Raw genomic sequence first — 21375 nt, 5'->3', positions numbered from 1 at the left:
GAATATATCCAGACTGCTCTTATCGAGAACTTAAAGCTAATGAAAGATCCCACAACCATATTCCTGGCAGAAATTAATTTTCCGAGCTTTGTTCTTGAAAAGTGAGGTGCCACCATAAGCACCAAATCAATGGATGATAAGTTGATAACACCACAAAGTAGACAATTTATGAAGGAAAATTGCATTGAATGAATACTACTATCTTTTGTTCAGACAGTTTTCCCTAGTATGAAATTCACACTAGCCACAAGCTCCAAACTTTACAGAAGTCAGTACAACTTTAATTTACAGTTTGATCTCTCTGAATCCAACTGAAGGGAGGTGGGACACCATTGTAGCATTGATCCATCACCTGATAATCATTCTCACTGGGGTGGAGATAAGACTGCTGCTCCTTGCTATGTTGGATCATTGTACATTGCGATTTGATAGAACAGGAGCTGCCAAACGCCCAAGCCTTCCCCTCTGCCACACCCCTCCAGAGTACACTTCGTCATAAATCAATAAATACCACAGTCCTTGACAACAACTCTGAAACCCTATACCCCCCCCCCCCCCCCCCCAAAAAAAAAAAAAAAAAAAGCTTACATCAAGACTGTGGACCTATAAGTAAGCTGCTATACAAGCAGAAGCAAGAGGGTGTACCATCTGCAAGGATGCAACACATGAATGTAGTCTGAAGCCTGCTTGGCTATACGATCCTGTCAACATAACATCCAGGCATGGTAAGCAAAACTCAATATGGAACCTGTTCAAAAGCTGGACTGTTGAGGTGAGATTGCCAGCATGGTAGTGCACATACAGCAAACTATTGGTAGGAGGATGTAGATTACAAAGGTAATGACTGTATAGAAGATCACGCTCAAAATCTCAATCTCTGATTTATTGAATTTCCCACATGGAAAATTCATGAAATAATATGTGCACAGTAGTTTTACATTGATGTGTTGAGGAATATCGATGACAAAAGGGATAAAGATCTCAGTATCTCACCCAACCGGGTTTTCAAGGAAGTCTTCTGCATGCTTTCAGAAGTGCAAACTCCTTGATGCAATTGAAGCCCTAAGAATTAAAAAAGGCCCAAAAAATGTAAATGAGTTCAACTCGGTAAATATGTATAATTAAAGTAAAGATACAATGGATCTATAATGTCTTACCAAGCTTGCCGACATTTCACTGCCTCTTGACGAACAACCCTCTTTGTATCATCAAGAGCTTTGGATAATGCTTGCAACACCTACATATGAAGAGACACATTATGAAAATCCAGGCTTCATGAGAAAGACAAGAAGAACCTCTTACACTCCTGATAAATAAGCGGCATCCATTGTTAGGCATTTAGTTGATGTTTCAGGATCTTCTGATAAAATGTTGGTGGATATTCTGATTGCTCGCACTACAAAACACCAACCTGTGTTCTCATGGGGTATATCCTTGCATACGGAAACTCTGACATGGCAGCAAGGCACTGAATTGCAGTCTCTCGAATCACCTGATAATTTAAGAAATTTCTCAAATTTAAGAAAGGTCCCAGCCTATAGTCGGAAGTGAAGGAGAGTAGTGGATTATTTTCATTAAAGTCCTATTATAACAGGCTCTTGATCAAAGAGGAATCAGGCTTCCCACATCTATCTATTTGATTCCTAGGTCACCACAATGGGGAGTTTCTTCACTTGGTTAGCAACGAGTGGAGCAATTCTGAGAGCTGACAACTTGTGAAAGAGTAGAATTCCATATATCAGTTGGTAGTTTATCTGCCAAAATCCGGACAAAGATGCGGACACATTTCCTTTACATTGTCAGGTAGTGTCTAACTTGTGGGAAAACTTTAGATGGTTTAGGCTACAATGAGTGATACCAAGCACTGTGATGCAAGCACGCTTCAGCTGGACTTTTAGAAGATGGAGGACAAGATGAAGGGCGTAAATTGTTGTTCCACTAGCACTATATGCATTGTGCTGAAAGAGAGAAATAGGAAATATTTTGCAGGGACGAGTAATTTTGTACATTTTTGAGGAATGCCACTTGTTCCTTGTTTCTTTTTGGTGCACCCACGAGTTTTATATTTATATGGAAGATTGGAAGAGAATCAAACTTCCTTGTAGGTTCTCTACTTTTTGGCATACTGCTATATGAGAGTTATCGCCTGCCATCTCAACAAAATTATTTTACCACATCACAAAATCCCAAACTTGAAAGAAACTTTTACCATCATATGGGGATAGGATGTGAGCTCAGTAAGTCGGCAGATAACTGTGGGCGCATTTTCTACAATAGCTTCTTGTCCTGCATCAGCAAAAAAAGAAGCTGGAAAATGAATGATGAAACCATTGAATCCCAAATTTAACATCAAAGCATGAAACAATAACCTGATTAACCTCAAGTTGGAGAAAGACAGGTTTAATTTGGTAAGATTTAGTAAAGAGCTTTTCGCTCGCAATTTCGAAAGCTTAGACTAGGGGTTCTCCAGATCTCTGAAAGGAAACTCATATGAGGTTCCCGGGAAATATTCAAATATGCCACTTACAATTGGTCATTAGCGCATACAAAAAAAAGAATCTTCCGTAAGTATAAAATTGGCAGCTAATGAAGCCTTTCTAGATTATTCAAGCGAATTTTTCTGCAAGCTAATTGCTTATGTCTATTAACTTCTTCACGCAACCTTGAAGATGAACATGTGCAAATATGCAAGGTACAATTAATATGCAAATCCTTAGCGGATGATGGTCCATAAGCAAATTATGATAGCCGATCTGATAAACTTTTCAGAGCTAAAAGAAACTCTCACAGAGATAAGCAAATGGTCTTACCATTTTTATCTGTTATTATTCCAGAGAGAACTATTATGACACTGTAAATTATCTCCTTATGAGAGACATCCTTGCTTAACATAAGAAAGCAATCTAAAAGTACAGGAAGGACCTGCATACAAAGATAAATATCATAAGCAATTAACCTTGGACCTGACTATCAACAATATGAGTACAAATAGTTGGTCATTGCTACTTGCTCACCTTTTTGGCATCACCAACAATAGCAGCAAGAGGAGTTTCTGATATCAGGTGTGCGAAAGCTTGATAAAGAAAACACCTGAAATCACGGGAGGATTAACTAAGGCAAACCATCTTTAAATTTGATCAGATCTACAAAAGTTTAATTCAACTCATTACAGTAAGCTCTTTTAAGATAGAAGTCCTATTATTCAATCTTTAATCAGGGAAAATGATGTAGCTACTGAAACTTCAAAAAAAAAAAAAAGAAGTTACTAGTTTTATTTTAGTGAATGCAACAGAGCTTTGGAAAACATATTTTACGGGGATTCATGTGTGCTCTGACATGGATATGTTCAACATTTAACAAGGCTTTAGTGCACTTAGGATTACTTAGGATTGGGGAGAGGTGATCAAGCGGGACATGGCGCGACTTAGGATTACTGAGGACATGGCCCTAGACGGGGAATTGTGGAGGTCGAACATTAAGGTTGAAGGTTAGGGGGAAGTTGTGAATATTTCTACAGCGTACTAGAGTGAGCCTAGCCAGTTAGGAGTTAGGCTTAGGATGCTATTGGTCAGCTACTGATGCAGGGCTTTATGTGCTGGGTATTAGTTTACCTTCCATCTCGCTCGTATTTACTATATTCTCTTATATTGTTGTTATTTTGCTATTTTAGGTTCCTTTATGTTATGTTATGTATTTTATGTTATTTTATTGTGAGTCTATCGATGGTACTAATATATCGTCACTTGGTGCTTTCTTGAGTTGAGGGTCTCCTGGAAACAGCCTCTCTGCCCCTCGGGGTAGGGGTAAGGTTTGCGTACATGCTACCCTCCCCAGACCCCACTTGTGGGATTATACTGGGTTGTTGTTGTTGTTGTTGTTGTTGTTAGTGCACTTCGAAAATCCACATGAAACAACCCATACTTTTTATATCAAGTAAAATATAATTTAATTGAATAATTGGGACAACTCCCGCATACAAGAGGTATGCCAAAAAAAATAGAGAATCTACAGAAAGCACATGAAACAACCCATATGTGAGTAGAACACAAGTATTTAGGCACATGAAGATCGCACATAACATAGGTAACAAATTGAGACATACAAGATGGGCAAGCTTGAATATTGATTCTGTTTATTTTTTTTCCAGATGAGTATTGGAATTAGGCACATGATACAAGAGGTATGCCAAAATAGAGAATCTACAGAAAGCACATGAAACAACCCATATGCGAGTAGAACACAAGTATTTAGGCACATGAAGATCGCACATAACATAGGTAACAAATTGAGACATACAAGATGGGCAAGCTTGAATATTGATTCTGTTTGTTTTTTTTCCAGATGAGTATTGGAATTTAATAAATGAGAAGAAAACCCCCTCCCCCAATTTTTCTTTTTTTCCCGATAAAGTACCCCACCCACCCAAATTATGCTAGAACCACATTACCCTTTCCGCCTTTGATAAGCTGCTTCAGAACATACACTATTAACTTTGTTTTAGAAAGAACATATGCTATTTTTAACTGATAACTAGCACCCCAGGGCTCACACAGATAGTCTTCAGAGTTATTGAAATTAAATAAAAATGACTTCTTTAAGCAAGCTAATAAAAATTACTCAACAAACTAACTTAATACAAAGACCACAAAAGCATCTATTGGCGTTCTTAGGCTTCTAAATGTTTCTTGACTTTCTTCAACAAACCATGAACCAGAAGATTACAGTCTCCATCATCAACCAGATACAAAATGAGAGTATGAAGCGCGGGATACACAAAAATTTTAAAAAAGGGAAGCCCAGTGCATGAAGCATCCAGGCCACGTAGGCAGCCTAGGGTAAGCGTTAGTGGCTGATTCCACGCTCAAATCCGTGACCTATAAGTCACACGGAGACAAATTTACCGTGGCTCCAATAAGAAAAATTAAACAAATGAAATCAACTAGATTGATACGTACCGTGTAGTGGATGAGTCACATTTTACTATTGCAGATAAGAACATAGGCAACATAATGTTGAAAAACCGTTGCTTATAGAGTGGGCGAATGATTGCATGATAATTCCTGTTCAAACAAGCATCAGAGTCGCTCATAAGAATATGAAATGCATCCGCAGCTGATTTTCTGAGACAAAGCACTTCATGCTCTGCGCCATCTTTTATTTGATCCTTGAAAGGCAGCAAATTTCTATTATGTCCGCTTGAAACTAAGTAACTCAAGAAAGTCATAGTCACATCTTTTAGCTTCTCATGACCCCGCATAAGCAGACCTTTCCCTATCCATGCTAATCCAATAACAGCATGACTATTCATACTGCTTATTCTCGGGTTACCCATATTAACAGCACCACCATCATTGCACTCTTTCCCAATAATAATGTTGCACCACATCTCATTCTTGAATAACGTATCAATAACTTCTTCGAGACTACAGTTTTCTGATATATTTACAGGAAGTTTGTTAACCAAAGACCCCAGGGCCTGAGCTGACGGTAAATGACCTTCAAGGAGAGTCGTTGTCAACAACTGTAATAACAGTCTTATATTTGGTATTCGAGTTTGAGGACGCAACGCAATTACAACTGATGCGAAGAGTGAAGTAATCCATTCGTCTCGACAAGACAAACCATCAAAAGTCTGACAAAGTTGACTTTTCTCGTTAAAGCGATTGGTTCCTAGAATCAAATCCTTGGATAGGAATAAGGAGCATGTTGCCATCACATCAAAAGCTTTCCGAAGAACCTTTTCCTGGCTTTCCATTGAACAGCCTGCCACAGCTTGCTTCATTGCAGCCATTGTTGCGTCCAGAAACTCCTGAGGTAAGTATGGTATGTTAACATTTCTAGTCGAACTTGTGGGAAAATAAGATGGAAATCAAATATTTCTTCAAATAAAACAAGACATGTGAAGAGGAGGAAAAGAAAATACGCTATGCTTACATTTCCCTTTACTCCTAGACTCAAAGATGTGATATTTTCCATTTTAGCAAAAATATTAACTGCAAAATTCAAAGAGACCTCGTCTGCACCTCCATTGCAATGGAACCTGAGAGGCAACCAAAAACTACATGTCAGATCTTTGGTAAAAACATTGAAAATATTGAGAATGTTCAGTTATTCTTTGATGACGTAGGACTGTTAAGCTATTTAACTCATTTAATTACAACTGCTAGCCAAAAAATCCGATCATCTTCCAGCCTACATAGGCCGACTCCACCTGCCAAATGGATCATATAGCAGATTGTTTTGTTAGGATGTGAGACTTAACCATTTCCATGCTACAGGAAACAGTGACAACAGAAATAAAGGTCAGAAAAGAACAACTAAATACTGTATACTTTTTAGATCTCCTTTTTTCCCTTTGTTCTTTGCCCTTCCTTCCTTTCCTCTTTTATTTCTTAGTTCCTTCTTAATATTCTCGTTTGTGGGAGCATAAGTGAAAAAAGCAAGCGAAATTACATTTTTTGCTTCACCATAAGCAGGAAATGACACTGTGTGGCTTCCTTTTTCAAAGCAGAAGTTAGTGAACCAGCAAAAAACTGAGTTGCATCAAATATCACACATAAGAAAAATCAACAGAGACTACTGGCCATCCATATGAGGATGCATCACAATAGAGAATGCAGTAGGGAGAAATACCCAGAACAGAGATGGAATAGAATGGAAATCTAATAAACAAGATAAATTAAGATCGTGTACGTACCATGGAAGTACCTTAATGGAATAACATTCCAAAAGCACAGCTGTCAGTTCAGCTAACTGCAGATTTCCATGGACCTGCAATAAGATAAAGTACTTTTGTTAAGGTCAAGAAGTTAGGAAAGGGAAAAAGAGAGTTAAACAGACAGTTGGTTGGGGGGGGGGGGGCGCTCAAGAGAGAGGTTCTTCCATTTCTAGTTTAGTCATTTGCAGCAGGAGTTAATGGGAGCAAACACCTCCTAGATGTGTACTAAAAATGCCAAAGAGAGAACAATGCTCGACTCTAGTTTAGGCAGTTGCAGCAAGAGTTCATGGAAGCATACACCTAGATATGAGCTAAACAAGTCAAAGTATTAAAGTAAAAAGAGACTAGGAAGCACATGACGAGAAGAATGACGGCGCTACAAACTTGACTTAAGTATAACACAAGGATGCACATGATATTTCCTGTAATGTGGCTTCAGAATGCCCAGAATTAAACAGGTGAAGCATGCGGTGAATTAATAATGGCCTAGAGGTTTCAAATAGTACACGTACAAAAATCTCAGATAAGTTGGCAGATATAGTCTTCTCCAATTGGCTTGCAGCAGCAAGCATGAAACTCTTCCTGGTCATTCCAATGTCAAAAATGGCCTGTATCTTGAGTGATAGCGGCATATTTAAGTCACCCGAAGAAATTAGAGAAACAATCTTTTGCATGACAATACTGTTAAAGCTAGCTGCCTTTACATCCTCGTCATACTTATTGACAAACAAGCTGATTTCCACTAAAACTTTCAACGCTGCCTTCCATAGAAATGTCTTGTTGAAATCAGATTCAATGATTGACATCAAAGTCAGCAGGATTTTCTCATACATGAACTTTGACGCTGAAATAAAGCTTCCAGGAAATGTAGCCAAGATCTCCAAACCTTTAACTATAAATTGCGCACAAAAAAAAAAGAATGTTTCAGTCAAAAGCAAGTAAATTACACTTTACAAAACACGATGAGCACAGAAGACACTCGCATTCCCTATGACGTTAACAGGATCCAAACGATCCTAAGACAAAGCGTGGGCAATTTTAAACTATGAATAGCTCGTGGCCTACCATCATAAAACCTTTTTTGGGAGAATGCAGATTGGAGCTATGGGAAACTTGACAGGAAAAGTACGACCATATTACCTATAGTACTAAGACTAAAGAAGACAGCTTAGTTCCAGAACAAATTCATTTGTCAAGGAGAAGTATTTACCTGCTGCATAAACATAAGCATTCCAAGTGATTTCAGCACAACTTGCTCGAATGAGACAAAAGAAAACATTGCATAATGATGTGGAGAAACTATGAAGTATCTGGCACCAAGTGTCATGTGATAGATCCGGAGCTGAAGCGACTTTATCGGAGCTGACTACCAGCTGTCTGCATGCAGCAAGGAGTTCGACACAAAGATACAAGGCTCCGAAGTTAAATTTTGCATCCAAAGCTGAATGAATAGCCTCGGGGGAATTTTCAACCGAGAACCTTAAAGCATCCACCAACCGAGGAAAGAAACTTTCAAAAACTTTATTGCAGGAAGACCCAGAAGATTTAACACAAACAGAAAGAATACGAGCAACTGCATGTAATCTCTGCTTGTATTCAGAAGAAAGACTATTGAAATCGTTGAACTGGGAAAAGGACTTTAGAAATGTGCTTATGTCCCCATCACCCAGAATCAAATTTAAGAATGACGCATTATGCTGCTGAACAAGCACCTGGAGAAGTTCATGGGCCTGCGCCATAATTTCACTCTCATGAAAACCTATTCCATCTATTGTATAGGAATCCACTGACAAAATGGAGTGCGGACAAGTAAATATTGCATCTTTCAATGCAGACCAAAGGGATTCGGTGTATTTTTCCATTCTATCTCCTCCATATTTCAATGTGCAGTAGCTAAGGTACTTAAAAGATTCCACCTGTAGCACAAGAATCAATGAAAATATAATACATTCAATCCAAATGCTAATATGGTAAAACTAATAGAAATAGTTGGAACTTACCTTTGCTGATGGCAGAGAAGAAGATATTTTTTCAAGAAGTAATGGAATGGCTGAGGGTTCAAAAAGTGGCGTGGAAGCAAACGCCAGCTAGAAGACAGCAAAGTATGTTAGAATCTAATTAAAAACCAATAAGAGGAATATGGAATATAATAGGAATATGAAAAACGATAAGAATGTGAAAATGAATAGCAAGATATTCTTATTGACTCTTTGAACGAAGACACCAGAGCAAACTATTGCACCCCCAACATAATTAGTTGATAAGACTTCCTTATGTATGGGAATAGGCTCTTAAGTTTAACATTTGGAAAGCATGTATCATCTGTTCAAATTCAAGAACTTCGCACCTAAAATCTAAAGGCCAAAAGATTCGGGTTTCAACAATCAACCCAACTAAAGGTTAAAAGATCCAGGTTTCAACAATCAACCCAACTAAAATCCTCTCAACCACTTGATAACTGGAGAGTCTAGGACTGGCATGAAATGCCTCCCCATAACAAGGAAACTGTTGATGGACCAGGTTGTCCATCCGGACAGTTAGAAGAAGATGCCAAAATTATAAATGTTAAGACTAAGCTGATCAATTCATTACATATTAATTTTTTTAATGGAGACCATCTCAAGCTTCAAACCAGCTTCCTTCTTTTTTGGGATAAAGTAATAATTTTAGTATCAAACTTCTTACACTGAAAGAAAGAGAATATTTATCATCCAGGCACTAAAGAATACACCTCCCGTGGAAGCATCCTAGGGAAGCGAGATAATACATAAGCACCTACAATCAATTCACAATGAGCATAGAGATTGAATCAGAAAGTCTTATGGCTTTCTCCTATGCCAAGTCACATTACTTTTTTAAAAAGACCCATAGAAAGTACGTTTTTTTAAGGTCTAGAAAAGTTATAAGCTTCAAACAATGCATACATTGTTCAGTTAAATTCCTCTTTTTCCGATAGGTACAACTGCTTAGTAAGTCCGTAAGAATTTATTTTGTTTTCTGATTAGGTGGAGCAAAGCTACTCATTTGCATATGCATAACTTTATACATGCTACTTCAGCAATAAAGGCATATCAGAAAACTATACGTTACATATGTTGTGGACCAGAATGAGCCTTCCCCAGAATTAAGCTGCAAACTCTAATGTTGCTAACCTCTTATAGAAAAGTTGGAAGAAGAGACGTCTATTCTCGACTAGAGATAAAAATACCAGCTTTTTCTAACCAAACCATAAATAAAGAATTAACATGTTAACCAAAGTGATGCAAACTCAACTCAGCATATAATATCTACATTTTCTTGAAATTCACAAAATCACGAACAGTCAATCTTTTGGGATCTCGGAGGATCCTATGTGGCTTCTGCTCCATTAATGGATTAACTTGTTAGTTATTTTTATCATGAAGATAAAAATCATAATATTCTCTATAAAAGAAGCTTTAGAAAAGGTATAAATGCATTAAAAGAAATTGGCATACCATTAGGGCTCTTGAGAGTTCCTCCCTCTTTACATCAATTTCATCACCTTTAGGCTGGGTATTCCAAAGAGCAAGACAAAAATAAATTGTCAAGTAAAGGAGAGAGAACAATAATGACTTGGAATTACTTATCAAAAGAATAAAAGACTGTAGTTTATTAGAACCTGCTAAATTAGCTACCTTCGCATAAGTCTAAGGCTATTAATCATGAAATCATTGCTTATACTTTCCCTAGAAGGGTAGGAAAATTATTCTTGAATGGTATCACCAAACCCGAAGAGAATAAATAAGGTATACAAGCAATATAGGACGTTGTGCAATTCTAAAGTTCATTATCAACCCAACCCATACTTTCTTGTCCCACAACATATATAGCGAGGTTAAAAGCTAGTCCATCGCTTCTCTTTCCGTTTCTTTCATAGCAATTCAGTTAGAGATGATATATCAAATGTTGCCTTCAGCCCTTCATGGTTGCAGATCATTTTCTCATTGATGTCGGACGAGATAGCAGTATCACATGTTTACTTAATTATCAATTCATAACAAGGATTAGAGCTTTCCAAGGGAATCTATTAAAAATATCTTCATTGAATCTTGAAGCGACCAGCATAGTCAGATACATATTTCCTAAATTCAGAAGAAGAAAAAAAACACAAGTAAAGAGCAGAGATACAGTATAATTCAATGATCTCACATGGGTAAAATGGATAGGAAAGTAACATCCCAAAATATCGAACAGATCCCCTGCAAAATTCGCCAATGGGCCAGAAGATTCGGGAAATAATTGTGCCAGAACTTCAACTACACGAAATATGAGCATCAAGCATTGTGGGTCCTTTTCACCATCAATAGCTTCACAGATTCCATATACAAGATCATCACCCTAGGAAGCCACAATCCAAGATTAAAATTAAACAAGTAGAGGACTAAAAAGCAACCAAATACATAGGAAAAGGAAGTAATAGGCTTCTGAAAAAGAAACTAGATATTGTAGTCAAAATAATGACAAATGGGGTGTCGGAGACCTCTATATAAGAAGGGTATAACATATTTTTTTTATTGGTATTTGGTAAGTGTTATAGTGTGACACTGGTACTCCATGTGAAGGTGGTGTTTCAGTTTAACTGCGCACCGAATTTAAGAAATTAAATAAGACTTTTCATATGTGAGCCATATATGCGAAGTACGAAATTATCCTTTTAGATGAGTGGTGCTGAGGGTTACACGTGTCTTTTCATTTTCTCTCCTTATAAAAAAATGAACTTTTATATGAATTGGGCCCCAACAAGTCATGACATTACGGGTAAAATGGGAATGCTAAGATTAAATAGTTTCAAAAAGAGAAAGATATCATTCTTTTAGGAACAAGATTCAGAGGGCAAGTGTGTCACATAAAATGGGACAGAGGGAGTATAACATATTGGCACCACATATCTACATGGCTGCATGTCTCTCAAGTGAAGAATTGCAATCTTTGCAAAGTATACCATTATAAAGCCACTCGGCCTAATTGCAAGAATTCAAGAAACTAGCTTTATAAGGGTGACATAAAATTAAAGTAGCTAGAGCTAGAAACAAAGATGCATAAGACATTGAACGCCAAAATTTTCTTTTGTTTCTTTAGTATTTTGGTGTAAAGATGAAACACCAACTTGTCTACATAGCTAGTCCAGCTCCTAGGAGGCTTATAGCCTGTTTGGCCAAGCTTCTCACCATGCCAAAAGTAATTCTTTTTTTTTTCAAAAAAGCGTTTTTTTCCACAATTTGAGGTGTTTGGCCAACCTTTTTTTTTTTGGGAAAAAAGTATTTTTGGCTAGAAGCAGAAGCAGTTTTCAAGAAACAGAAAAAAGTAGCTTCTCTCCAGAAACATTTTTGACTTTTCTTCCTACCAAAAATACCCTTTGCAAAATATTATATATACCAAAATAACCTTACTTAGATTAAACTATTAAGTAATATAAAATGACTTTTGGGATGAACTTTCATATTTATTGAATGATTTTTTGATATATTTAAATTATCTTGAAAGAATAAAGTACTTTTCAATTTTATTTTATACTTTACTTAAATAAAATAAAAAACTTAATTATTATCTTTAATAATAAATATTTGTAATTATTTATATACTTATATAATATTAATTTTTAAGCAAATCTCTTCATGTCCTTATTTGTAATTTGACACTTAGCATTTTTTGAAAAGCTTGGCCAAATACAAATTATTGTTCAAAAGTGCTTTTCAAATTGATTAGCCAAACACAAATTGTTTTTCTCCAAAAGTACTTTTTGAAAAGCACTTTTGAAAAAAGCACTTCTCAAAATAAGCCGATTTTTCCAGCTTGGCCAAACATGCTACTCCCTCTGTTCCAATTTATGTGAACTTGTTTGACTGGACACGGAGTGTAAGAAAAAATAAAGATTTTTGAAATTTGTGGTCCTAAACAAGTCAAAAGGGGGGCCCGGAGTATTTGTGTGGTTATAAATTTGTCACGGGCTTAACTCCAGTAAGCTATGTGCGGACAACTAGACTGCCTTTATGCTGCTCCTAGCTTCAGTCCTAACCAAGAAATAAGCACAAATTCGTGCTTAAGGAATGGCAAGCGCACAATACACAAGGCTGGGAAGATAATGAAGCAAAAGACACACAAGAGTTTGGAGGACAAGGCCAATTTTCGGATTTACTTGATATACAAAAGTAAGTATAAGCTAAGTATGTAAGATCTGCCTTCTAACAAGGCCTAAGCATATCTATTTATACACAAAAATGTCCATTGATGGGTATTGCTGGCAGTGGACCCGTCCAGCTGTGTGGCACAGCTTTCTGCTAGTACTAAGTGACTTCCATCATTACGCTGACAAAGAATTGTGAAGGAACATCAGGCAGAGGGGCCTCATGTGTGGACTTGTGAGCTTAGCTTGGGATCAGCTAGGAGAGCAAGGGTTCGTTGGCCTAGGCGTGCAGTTGTGGGGCGACACTGCACTATGCGGGATGGAAGTATGTCGCGAGGGCTATGTTTGGCGATGCCATAAGACAAAGATAGGCAAGCCACTAAAGACGCACATGACAAAGGCTAAGGACTAAAGGCTGCCCTACTCGGCGAAGCACAAGCCAAGTGCGGATGCACGAGGCGAGTGTCAAGCTTGAGGATTACACTGCACGCAAAAGCAATGCTCAGTGCTAGGCGAGGGACGTAAATGTCCTTAGCCAACCCCGGGTGTGCGCAAGGATAAGATCCAGCAGATGAGAAGCGCCACAGCCAGTCAAGGCTATGAGCCTAGACATCATACGGGCGGCACAGTTGGAGTAAGCCTCTTAAGCAAGCTCCACCACAGGCACAGGATCGTGCTAGAAAACCTGGGAAAAGCAAAGGCTTGCCTTTAGTGCAGGGTGACTACAGGCGCCGCACGGGCAATTTGGTACCGCTTACGTCCGGAATAAGGTCGGCCCGTGACACGTTCTTATTAAGGATAGAATTGTAAGTTTAAACTAAATTGTTTCCAAATTTAGAAATGAGTCATTCTTTTTGGAACGAACCAAAAAGGAAATAGGTTCACATAAACTGGAACGGAGGGAGTGTTAGTTATTGTTACAAGAAAAAATAACACCATCTTGGATTAGTTATTAGTGAACTTTTTCGATTTATCCAAATAAAAAATAACAAGCATCCAAGGGTGTGGTCTAGTGGTTAATGAAGTAGGTTGAGAAATGAGAACCAAAGGTCTCGGGTTTAAATCCTAGCGGATGCAAAAACACTAGGTGATTTCTTCTCAGCCGTCCAAGCCTTGATGGACAGAATTACCCGGTACCTGTGCAGCTGTGCTGGTGAGAGGTAGCAAGTACCTCGTAGAATTAGACGAGCTGACCACAAGCTGGCCCAGACATCACGGTTTTTAAAAAAAACAACAAAAAAAGAGGTACACCGAGAGCTAGTAGTTACTTATAATGTTTTGTTGCTTGCCCCAGGACAAATCAATGAAGATACTATCAAACAGTAAACCATGCTGAAATTATCACATAGATGAAACATAATTAACTGAAAAGAATTAAAAGCTATTACCAGTGACAAAAGGGCATCCGGATAACAATCCAATAGGCATTCCAATAGTTGAAGACAAAGCTGCAAGAATAAGACAGTAAATTCACCTACTAGCTGAAGATACTATCAACAGAATATCTGTGTCATTCCAATTTTATCGGATTTCTCCGCAGGGACGAAGATACTATCAACAGACGCAGAAACAACAGTTTATTTGTCCGTGTACAATCATTTTACCTTCCTGTCTTGCAGTCCCAATAACTGCACCTGCAGGTTTTGCAGATAAGACTGCGCAACGGCCTTTGCTTGACTTTTATTGATCATGCCAGCATCACTTTTCCTCCTTAGAAGAGCCAAACAACCAACAAGGGCACCATGCAACGCTTTCCAGTCTGCCTGATACAAGTACAGTATCATCTAGTCAGAGAACATTAGATGATAACCAATTAAAAGAACAGAGGTCTTACATGGTGCATATAGCTGTTAAATTTTTACAAAATGTTGGACTGGATTAAACAAGCAGATATTCTGCTGGAAGTTCAAGTCGATAAGGACAAGCATCAAGAAGGATCAGAAAAAATTCAGTAATGCATCCACTTTCAAATGGGCAAGTAGGAGTACTTTTAGTATGTGGATCCATTAAATTATGCAATTAATATGTTGCACACAGACTGATGTTCAGGAGAGTATTAACGCTTCCGGTGTAAGTTAAAGAGGAATGAGAAAGTTGTATTAGCAGTATTGTTAGGAGATTGTAACATCATTGGGAAACAAAAGCAATTTCCAATCTGCTGAAGAATCTCTATGGTAGTAAAGTAGGAAGACTTAGAGCTGATAGGATTGTTACATGGGAGCAGCAAGCTGATTTATCTTCTAGTAATTAGTCAAATCTACAACAGATGATTGAAAGCATGTTCCCTATGAGAGTTGTGTCCGTCAATTACAAAGCAACACATGAACTTAATACTAAAGGATAATTTGGAGAAAAATGGAGTCATAAATTTTGCATGCATTGAGAAAGACAATACACAGTGGCAAACACAACTAACTAGGCAAAAACAGAAAAGATGAAAAGTAACTCAAACAAACATCGTAGAGGTGTAAAAGTATGCAGAAGAAAAACAATTTAATTGACCGCATTGAGTTCCAAAAAGCAAAATAGCTGTGCACAAAGCACCTTGTCTTTCTATGACAAATTCCTGATCCTAAAATGTTTGCTCACCAGCCTCTCTGTGAAGAATTCCACTAAGCTGCTTATTGCAGTATCACCCAAGGGCTTCGATATTAGTCGCATCAATAGTTCTCCAAGTAAGAGGATACCTGCAAGATAACAGGTTATCTAGCATAGAGAAAACATAGGGAGAGAAAGAGGGGTAAAATAAAATAGGGAGAAAATATTAATATTATCAAAGACAAAAAGGAGAAAGAGTGTTTAGACCTGTTGGAGCTTTCAACATAGTTTTGCAAAGGGAAAAGGGCCAAATTTATACCTCTACTTTAGTTAATTAGTCACGTTTATCCCTTGTTCTACTATCCGTACAAATTCGTCCCCACCGTTAAGATGGTAGACAAAATTGTCCCTACCCCTAACAGAAGTCCACCGTAGCACCGGGACCCTTCTCTTCAACTGCCAACTAGGCAAATTTTGAACCTAACTTTAAAAGACCCGCCCGACCCTACTATCCATGACCCTATTTGAACCCTTCCACAGATCTTATTGGGGGACCTTCTGGCTTTGGGAAGAGATCTTAATGAAATTTATGGAGATGCAATCTGCAATAGAACGAGACTCCATACCCATCACCCGAGAACCCACCATAAACAAAATTAATAGCAGAATAACTTAAATAACACTTACAAAACCAAATTTCTAAAAAATTTGCCACCCAATCAGACATAAACCCGTAGATACAATGATAAAGAAAAATAAATTAACCCCTTTTCATTTGGTTGTTGCCAAATTTGTTAACGAGAAGTTTGTTCATGGTGAATCATAGTGGCATCTATTGGAAATCTATCTGCAATTGTGGTGGCTTGGGTAAAAGAACTTGGTGGACTGGTGAAGCAGCACCTGTTTTGACGAAGGTGAAGGAAGTGTGGGGGGTAGGCGTTGGTGACTACAACTTTTTATATGGTTTTTCATCATTAGATATATAAATCTTCAAGTTCTTTATGTTCATGTTTGCAGATCTGAGATACTTCCAGATTAAGGTACCTTAGTTGGAGTACGCTAAAGCTTTTGAGTTGGTGATCGCTAACTCGTGTTACCCAAAGAAGGCGGAGCACCTGATAACTTTTCGGAGTACGGTGGCCAAGATCCAGATTGATTATCTACTTCTCCGGAAATGTGATAGAGGTTTATGCACGGATTGCAAGGTCATCCCGAGTGAGAATCTTACGACCCAGCATATGCTTTTGATTACGGACTTAGAGATACGGTGGACGAGGAAGAAGAGGGCTATGTCTGGTATACCTAGTGGGTCAGGTGGGGTGCATTGACTAAGGACAAGGCCCAGGAGTTAGGGGAGAAGTTGCTGGTTATGGGGGCCTGGAGGAGTAGCGGGGACGCGAGTTGTATGTGGTCTATAACAGCAAATTGTATTAGAGAGGCGACGAGAGAGGTGTTAGGAGTCTCAAAGGGTTTTTCTGGTGGCCATAAAGGGGACTGGTGGTGGAACAAAGAGGTTCAAGGGAAAGTGGAAGCCAAGAAAGCAGCATATTTGAAGCTAGTAGAGAGTATAGACGAGGGGCAGAAGAGTGCTAACAGGGAGGGGTATAAGAAGGCTAGGAAGGAGGTGAAGTTGGCGGTTGCTGCGGCTAAGACCGCGGCATTTAGTCGTTTATACGAAGAAATTGGGGATAAAGGCGGGAACAAGAAGTTGTACAGGCTGCCGAAGGTGAGGGAGCGGAAGGTCCAGGATCTGGACCAAGTGAGGTGCATAAAAGACGAGGAGGGTAGAGTTTTATTAGAGGGGGCACAAATTAGGCAGAGATGGTAGTCTTACTTCCATAAACTATTGAATGAAGAGGGAGATAAGAGCATTGTGCTGGGGGAGTTAGAGACGGGAGCGAGATTTTAGGTACTGTAGACGCATACGAGTGGGGGAGGTTGTAGGGGCTATACGTAGGATGAGTAGGGGTAGAGTGACTGGGCCGGACGAGATCCCGGTGGAATTCTAGAAGAGCGTGGGTAAGGAGGGCTTGGAATGGCTTGCTAGGTTGTTTAACATCATTTTTAGGACAAAGAAGATGCCCGAAGATTGGAGGCGGGGTATGATGATCCCGTTGTACAAGAAAAGGGGGATGTCCAAAACTGCAACAACTATAGGGGTATCAAGTTGTTAAGTCACACGATGAAAGTGTGGGAGGGGGTGATTGAAGGGAGGTTGAGCAGGAGGGTGTCCATTTCCGACCAGTTTGGTTTCATGCCGGGACGGTCGACTACTGAGGCTATTCACATTGTGAGGAGATTGGTGGAGCAGTATAGGGCAGTGAAGAAGGATTTGCATATGGTGTTCATTGACCAGGAGAAAGCCTATGACAAAGTCCCGAAAGATATTTTACGGAGATGTTTGGAGGCTAGAGGAGTGTTTGTAGCATATATTAGAGTGATTCATGACATGTATAATGGAGCTAAGACACGGGTTAGGACAGCAGGAGGAGACTCTGACTACTTTCCAGTTGAGATGGGTTGCATCACGGATCAGCACTTAGCCCGTTTTTGTTTTCTCTGGCGATGGATTCTTTGACGCGACACATTCAAGGGGAGGTGCCTTGGTGCTTGTTATTTGCGGACGACATAGTCCTGATTGATGAGGCGCGAGGTGGCGTTAATGAAAGGCTAGAGGTCTGGAGACATACTCTGGAGTCTAAGGGTTTCATGTTGAGCAGGACCAAGACAGAACACTTGGAGTGCAAGTTCAGCGGTGTTACCCACGAGGCGGACGGGGATGTGAGCTCTATACGCAAATCATTCCCAGGAGAGAGTTTCAAGTATCTGGGGTCTATAATTCAGAAGGATGGGGAGATAGATGGGGATGTCACACACCGTATCGGAGCAGGGTGGATGAAGTGGAGGCTCGCTTCCGGTGTCTTGTGTGATAAAAATGTGCCGTTGAGATTTAAGGGTAGGTTCTACAAGGTAGTGGTTAGACCGACTATGTTGTATGGGGCAGAGTGTTGACCAGTCAAAAACTTCCATGTCCGGCAGATGAAAGTAGCGGAAATGAGGACGTTGAGATGGATGTGTGGGCATACTAGGTTGGATAGAATTAGGAATGAAGTTATTTGGGACAAGGTGGGAGTGGCCCCTATGGAGGCAAAGATGCGTGAGGCGAGGTTGAGATAGTTCGGGCATGTTAAGAGGAGAAGCACAGATGCCTCAGTCAGGAGATGTGAGAGGTTGGCCTTGGGAGGTGAGAGGAGGGGTAGAGGTAGGCCAAAAAAGTCTTGGGGAGAGGTGATCATGCGGGACATGGCGCAGTTTGAGCTAACCGAGGACATGACCCTAGATAGAAGGGTGTGGAGGTTGAAGATTAGGATAGAAGGTTAGTAGATAGTCGTGTGTTTCCCTCTGTCTTCTCTAGTTCGATAGTATTAGTGCTAGTACGGTACCCTTTTTTCTTTAATTTGCTATATTCGCATGTCTTGTTCCGTTATTACTTGCCATCGGTAATTCCGTAGCTTGCTAGCAGTACTTTGTTCATATTCTCGTTTGCTGCCTTGGATTTAGTTTTCAAAATATATTGTCTTGCTATTACTTGTTATCGATACCTCTTTCATATTCTCTGTTACTTCTTCGATTTAGTTTTCTAGTTATTTGTCTTGCTATTACTTGCTATCAGGCTTTTTTCACCTTCTTTAGCCGAGGGTCTATCGGAAACAGTCTTTCTACCCTTCCAGGGTAGGGGTAAAGTTGCGTACATCCTACCCTCCCCAGACCCCACTTGTGGGATTATATTGGGTGGTGGTTGTTATTTATTTATTTTTCTGATCTTCAACTCTTCACAAAATTAAAAATAATTACGCGGCTTAAAGGTCTGTAATTTTGAATTGATCTCGATTCATCTATTAAGCACTTAAAATTTGTAAACACCACAATGTTAATTAGCACCCTTTATCTGGTAAATTGGCACTATTCAGTTATAAAGGCAGTTTAATATGATTCCATAACCATTTTCATTTCATAACCACCCCAAGTATCAGTTTTTTTTCAGATCCAATTTAAATCGAGTCATGGATAGGAGGGTCATAGCGGATCTTTTAAAATTGGGTTCAAGATTTGCCTAGTTGGCAGTTTAAGAGAAGGGTGTCGATGCCATGATGGACTTCTGTTAAGGTTAGGGACAATTTTGTCTACGATCTTAATGGTGGGGATGAATTTGGACGGATAGTATAACTAGGGATAAATGTGGCTAATTAATTAAAGTATAGGGACAAATCTGGCCTTTTTTTCCTTTTGCAAATAAGCAACGGACTTTAATGAAAAAGGCGCAAATGAAAGAAAAAAAACATATGAATTTCAAGAGTACTAACTACAACAACAAACCCAGTGCAACCCACACGTGGGGTCTGGGGAGGGTAATGTGTACGCAGATCTTACCCCTACCTTATGAAAGAAGAGAGGATGTTTCCGATAGACCCTCGGCTCAAAAACAGTGAAAAGGACTTCAAGAGTACTAACCATAAAGACAAATAACAATCACATGGAAAAATGATTTTATAAACTATAACAAAGTGAAAAAGTTATTGTTTGGTGCTTTAGTCATCATCCTACCAAAGTGAAAGATAAGTTCTATAGAAGAGTTATAACACCAGCAATATTATATGGAAAAAAATGCTAAGGTCCAACACCTCCACGAGATGAGTGCCGCAGGACCAGTTCCCCCAACTCTTTTTCGTATTGACGGAGTGGTCGGCATGGTTTATGGGGTTTTGCAGGTATCTCATCTCCACTGGTCAATATAAACTCTTCTGAGCAAGAGGATGGTACATCTTCCCTCAGTTGCTCTTTCTAATAAAATTTTCTCTACATATTAAAAGCAGTATATTATACATGCAGCACTCTTAAGAATCCCTATCCAAACACCGACATCAAAATATGCAGAATAATGTCTAAAGATTAACAACTAGTCGTACTATCAAAATGTTCAAACTCAATGCACTCTGAAATCCCCCTTCTACCTCTTTGGTGTCTCAGTGCTGCCCCACATTCAAAGAACAATGGCACAAGGCAGCAAGAACTGTAAAGCAACTAAATGATATATCGAACTCTAAATTGATTGAAATGTTAATAAAATCATTTATCTCATCCAAAAAAAAAAATGGTTTTTATAATAAAAATACAACTATTCTTTGTCAATGAATAATTCACCCCTTCTCAAAAGAAAAATTTCAATTCATAAATTTTTCAGATATTCCAGCAAAAATCCTAAAATAGCCAAATCAACCCCTGTACCAACATTTGCACTTCTAAGAGACACTTGTTTTTTTTCCCCTTCAACAAATACTTCAATTGTAAAACTTAAGATAACAATAACCAAAAGATGAATACTATCAAGACAAAAAGAAAAAGATACCTCTTGAACGAATGATATTATCTGTAGTGGTCAAATACATCTCCATTTCTCTAACCTATGTGTATCATACCCACCAAATTTTAGCAAGGCAAAACAGTAAGTTTAACAAATAGCAGAAGAAATAAAAAACTTGAATAGTAACTCACCAAGACTTCTAAAGTTAACAGGTCATTTTTCAGAAGAAGAGCAATTGCATCAATGCTTGCCGCCTACAAAACGCAATTAAATGATTGAGCAGACAAGAATTCAATGACTTCTTATTATTGCGTGAATTGAAAGTTGAGAGAAAGAAAGAAAGGAGAAAGGGACCTGCTGTGCCGGAGAGCTGGAAGAGCTAACGTAAGACTCAATGTGATTGACATACTCAATTGTAGGAGTCGCTGCCATGGCAAGAGAGAGATGATTTTAGGACAAAGTTAATCGGAGGGTTTAAGGTCCGGCGAGGGTTTATGAAATAGTATCAAAGTAAATGAAGACTGAGCGTTGGAGTAAACTGTTGGAGTAGAAAAAGCCAAGATACGCGCACTTTTATACGTATAGGATGCTGCTAAACGACCACACTAATGT

At 38.9% G+C, this 21375-nt stretch overlaps 1 protein-coding gene across 3 annotated transcripts; it reads right to left on the bottom strand.

The window, feature by feature from the left end:
- Positions 1-160: 160 nt before the first annotated feature.
- Positions 161-21318, bottom strand: LOC107826625 (MMS19 nucleotide excision repair protein homolog). 3 transcript variants are annotated; one of them, XM_075256248.1, is made up of 22 exons: positions 21118-21318; positions 20955-21017; positions 20809-20863; positions 15453-15550; positions 14468-14626; positions 14252-14311; positions 10889-11077; positions 10195-10248; positions 8719-8805; positions 7929-8634; positions 7231-7610; positions 6698-6771; positions 5935-6040; positions 4956-5809; positions 3015-3090; positions 2811-2922; positions 2210-2286; positions 1412-1492; positions 1158-1237; positions 994-1062; positions 646-701; positions 161-539 (listed from the first exon to the last, which is right to left on the bottom strand). In XM_075256248.1, exons 1-20 carry the CDS (start codon positions 21193-21195, stop codon positions 1029-1031), a joined length of 3423 nt encoding a protein of 1140 aa, XP_075112349.1. In that variant the 5' UTR covers positions 21196-21318; the 3' UTR covers positions 161-539; positions 646-701; positions 994-1028. The 3 variants fall into 3 exon arrangements, with proteins under 3 accessions (XP_075112349.1, XP_075112350.1, XP_075112351.1); XM_075256249.1 differs by lacking the exons at positions 161-539; positions 20809-20863; positions 20955-21017; positions 21118-21318 and having other exon boundaries at positions 561-701; positions 14468-14622; XM_075256250.1 differs by lacking the exons at positions 161-539; positions 20809-20863; positions 20955-21017; positions 21118-21318 and having other exon boundaries at positions 561-701; positions 15408-15532.
- Positions 21319-21375: the final 57 nt, after the last annotated feature.

This window comes from Nicotiana tabacum, chromosome 6 (assembly GCF_000715075.1).
Source record: "Nicotiana tabacum cultivar K326 chromosome 6, ASM71507v2, whole genome shotgun sequence".
NCBI lineage: Eukaryota > Viridiplantae > Streptophyta > Magnoliopsida > Solanales > Solanaceae > Nicotiana > Nicotiana tabacum.
The sequence above is the reverse complement of the archived record's forward strand: the minus strand, read 5'-3'. Positions and strand labels throughout refer to the sequence as shown.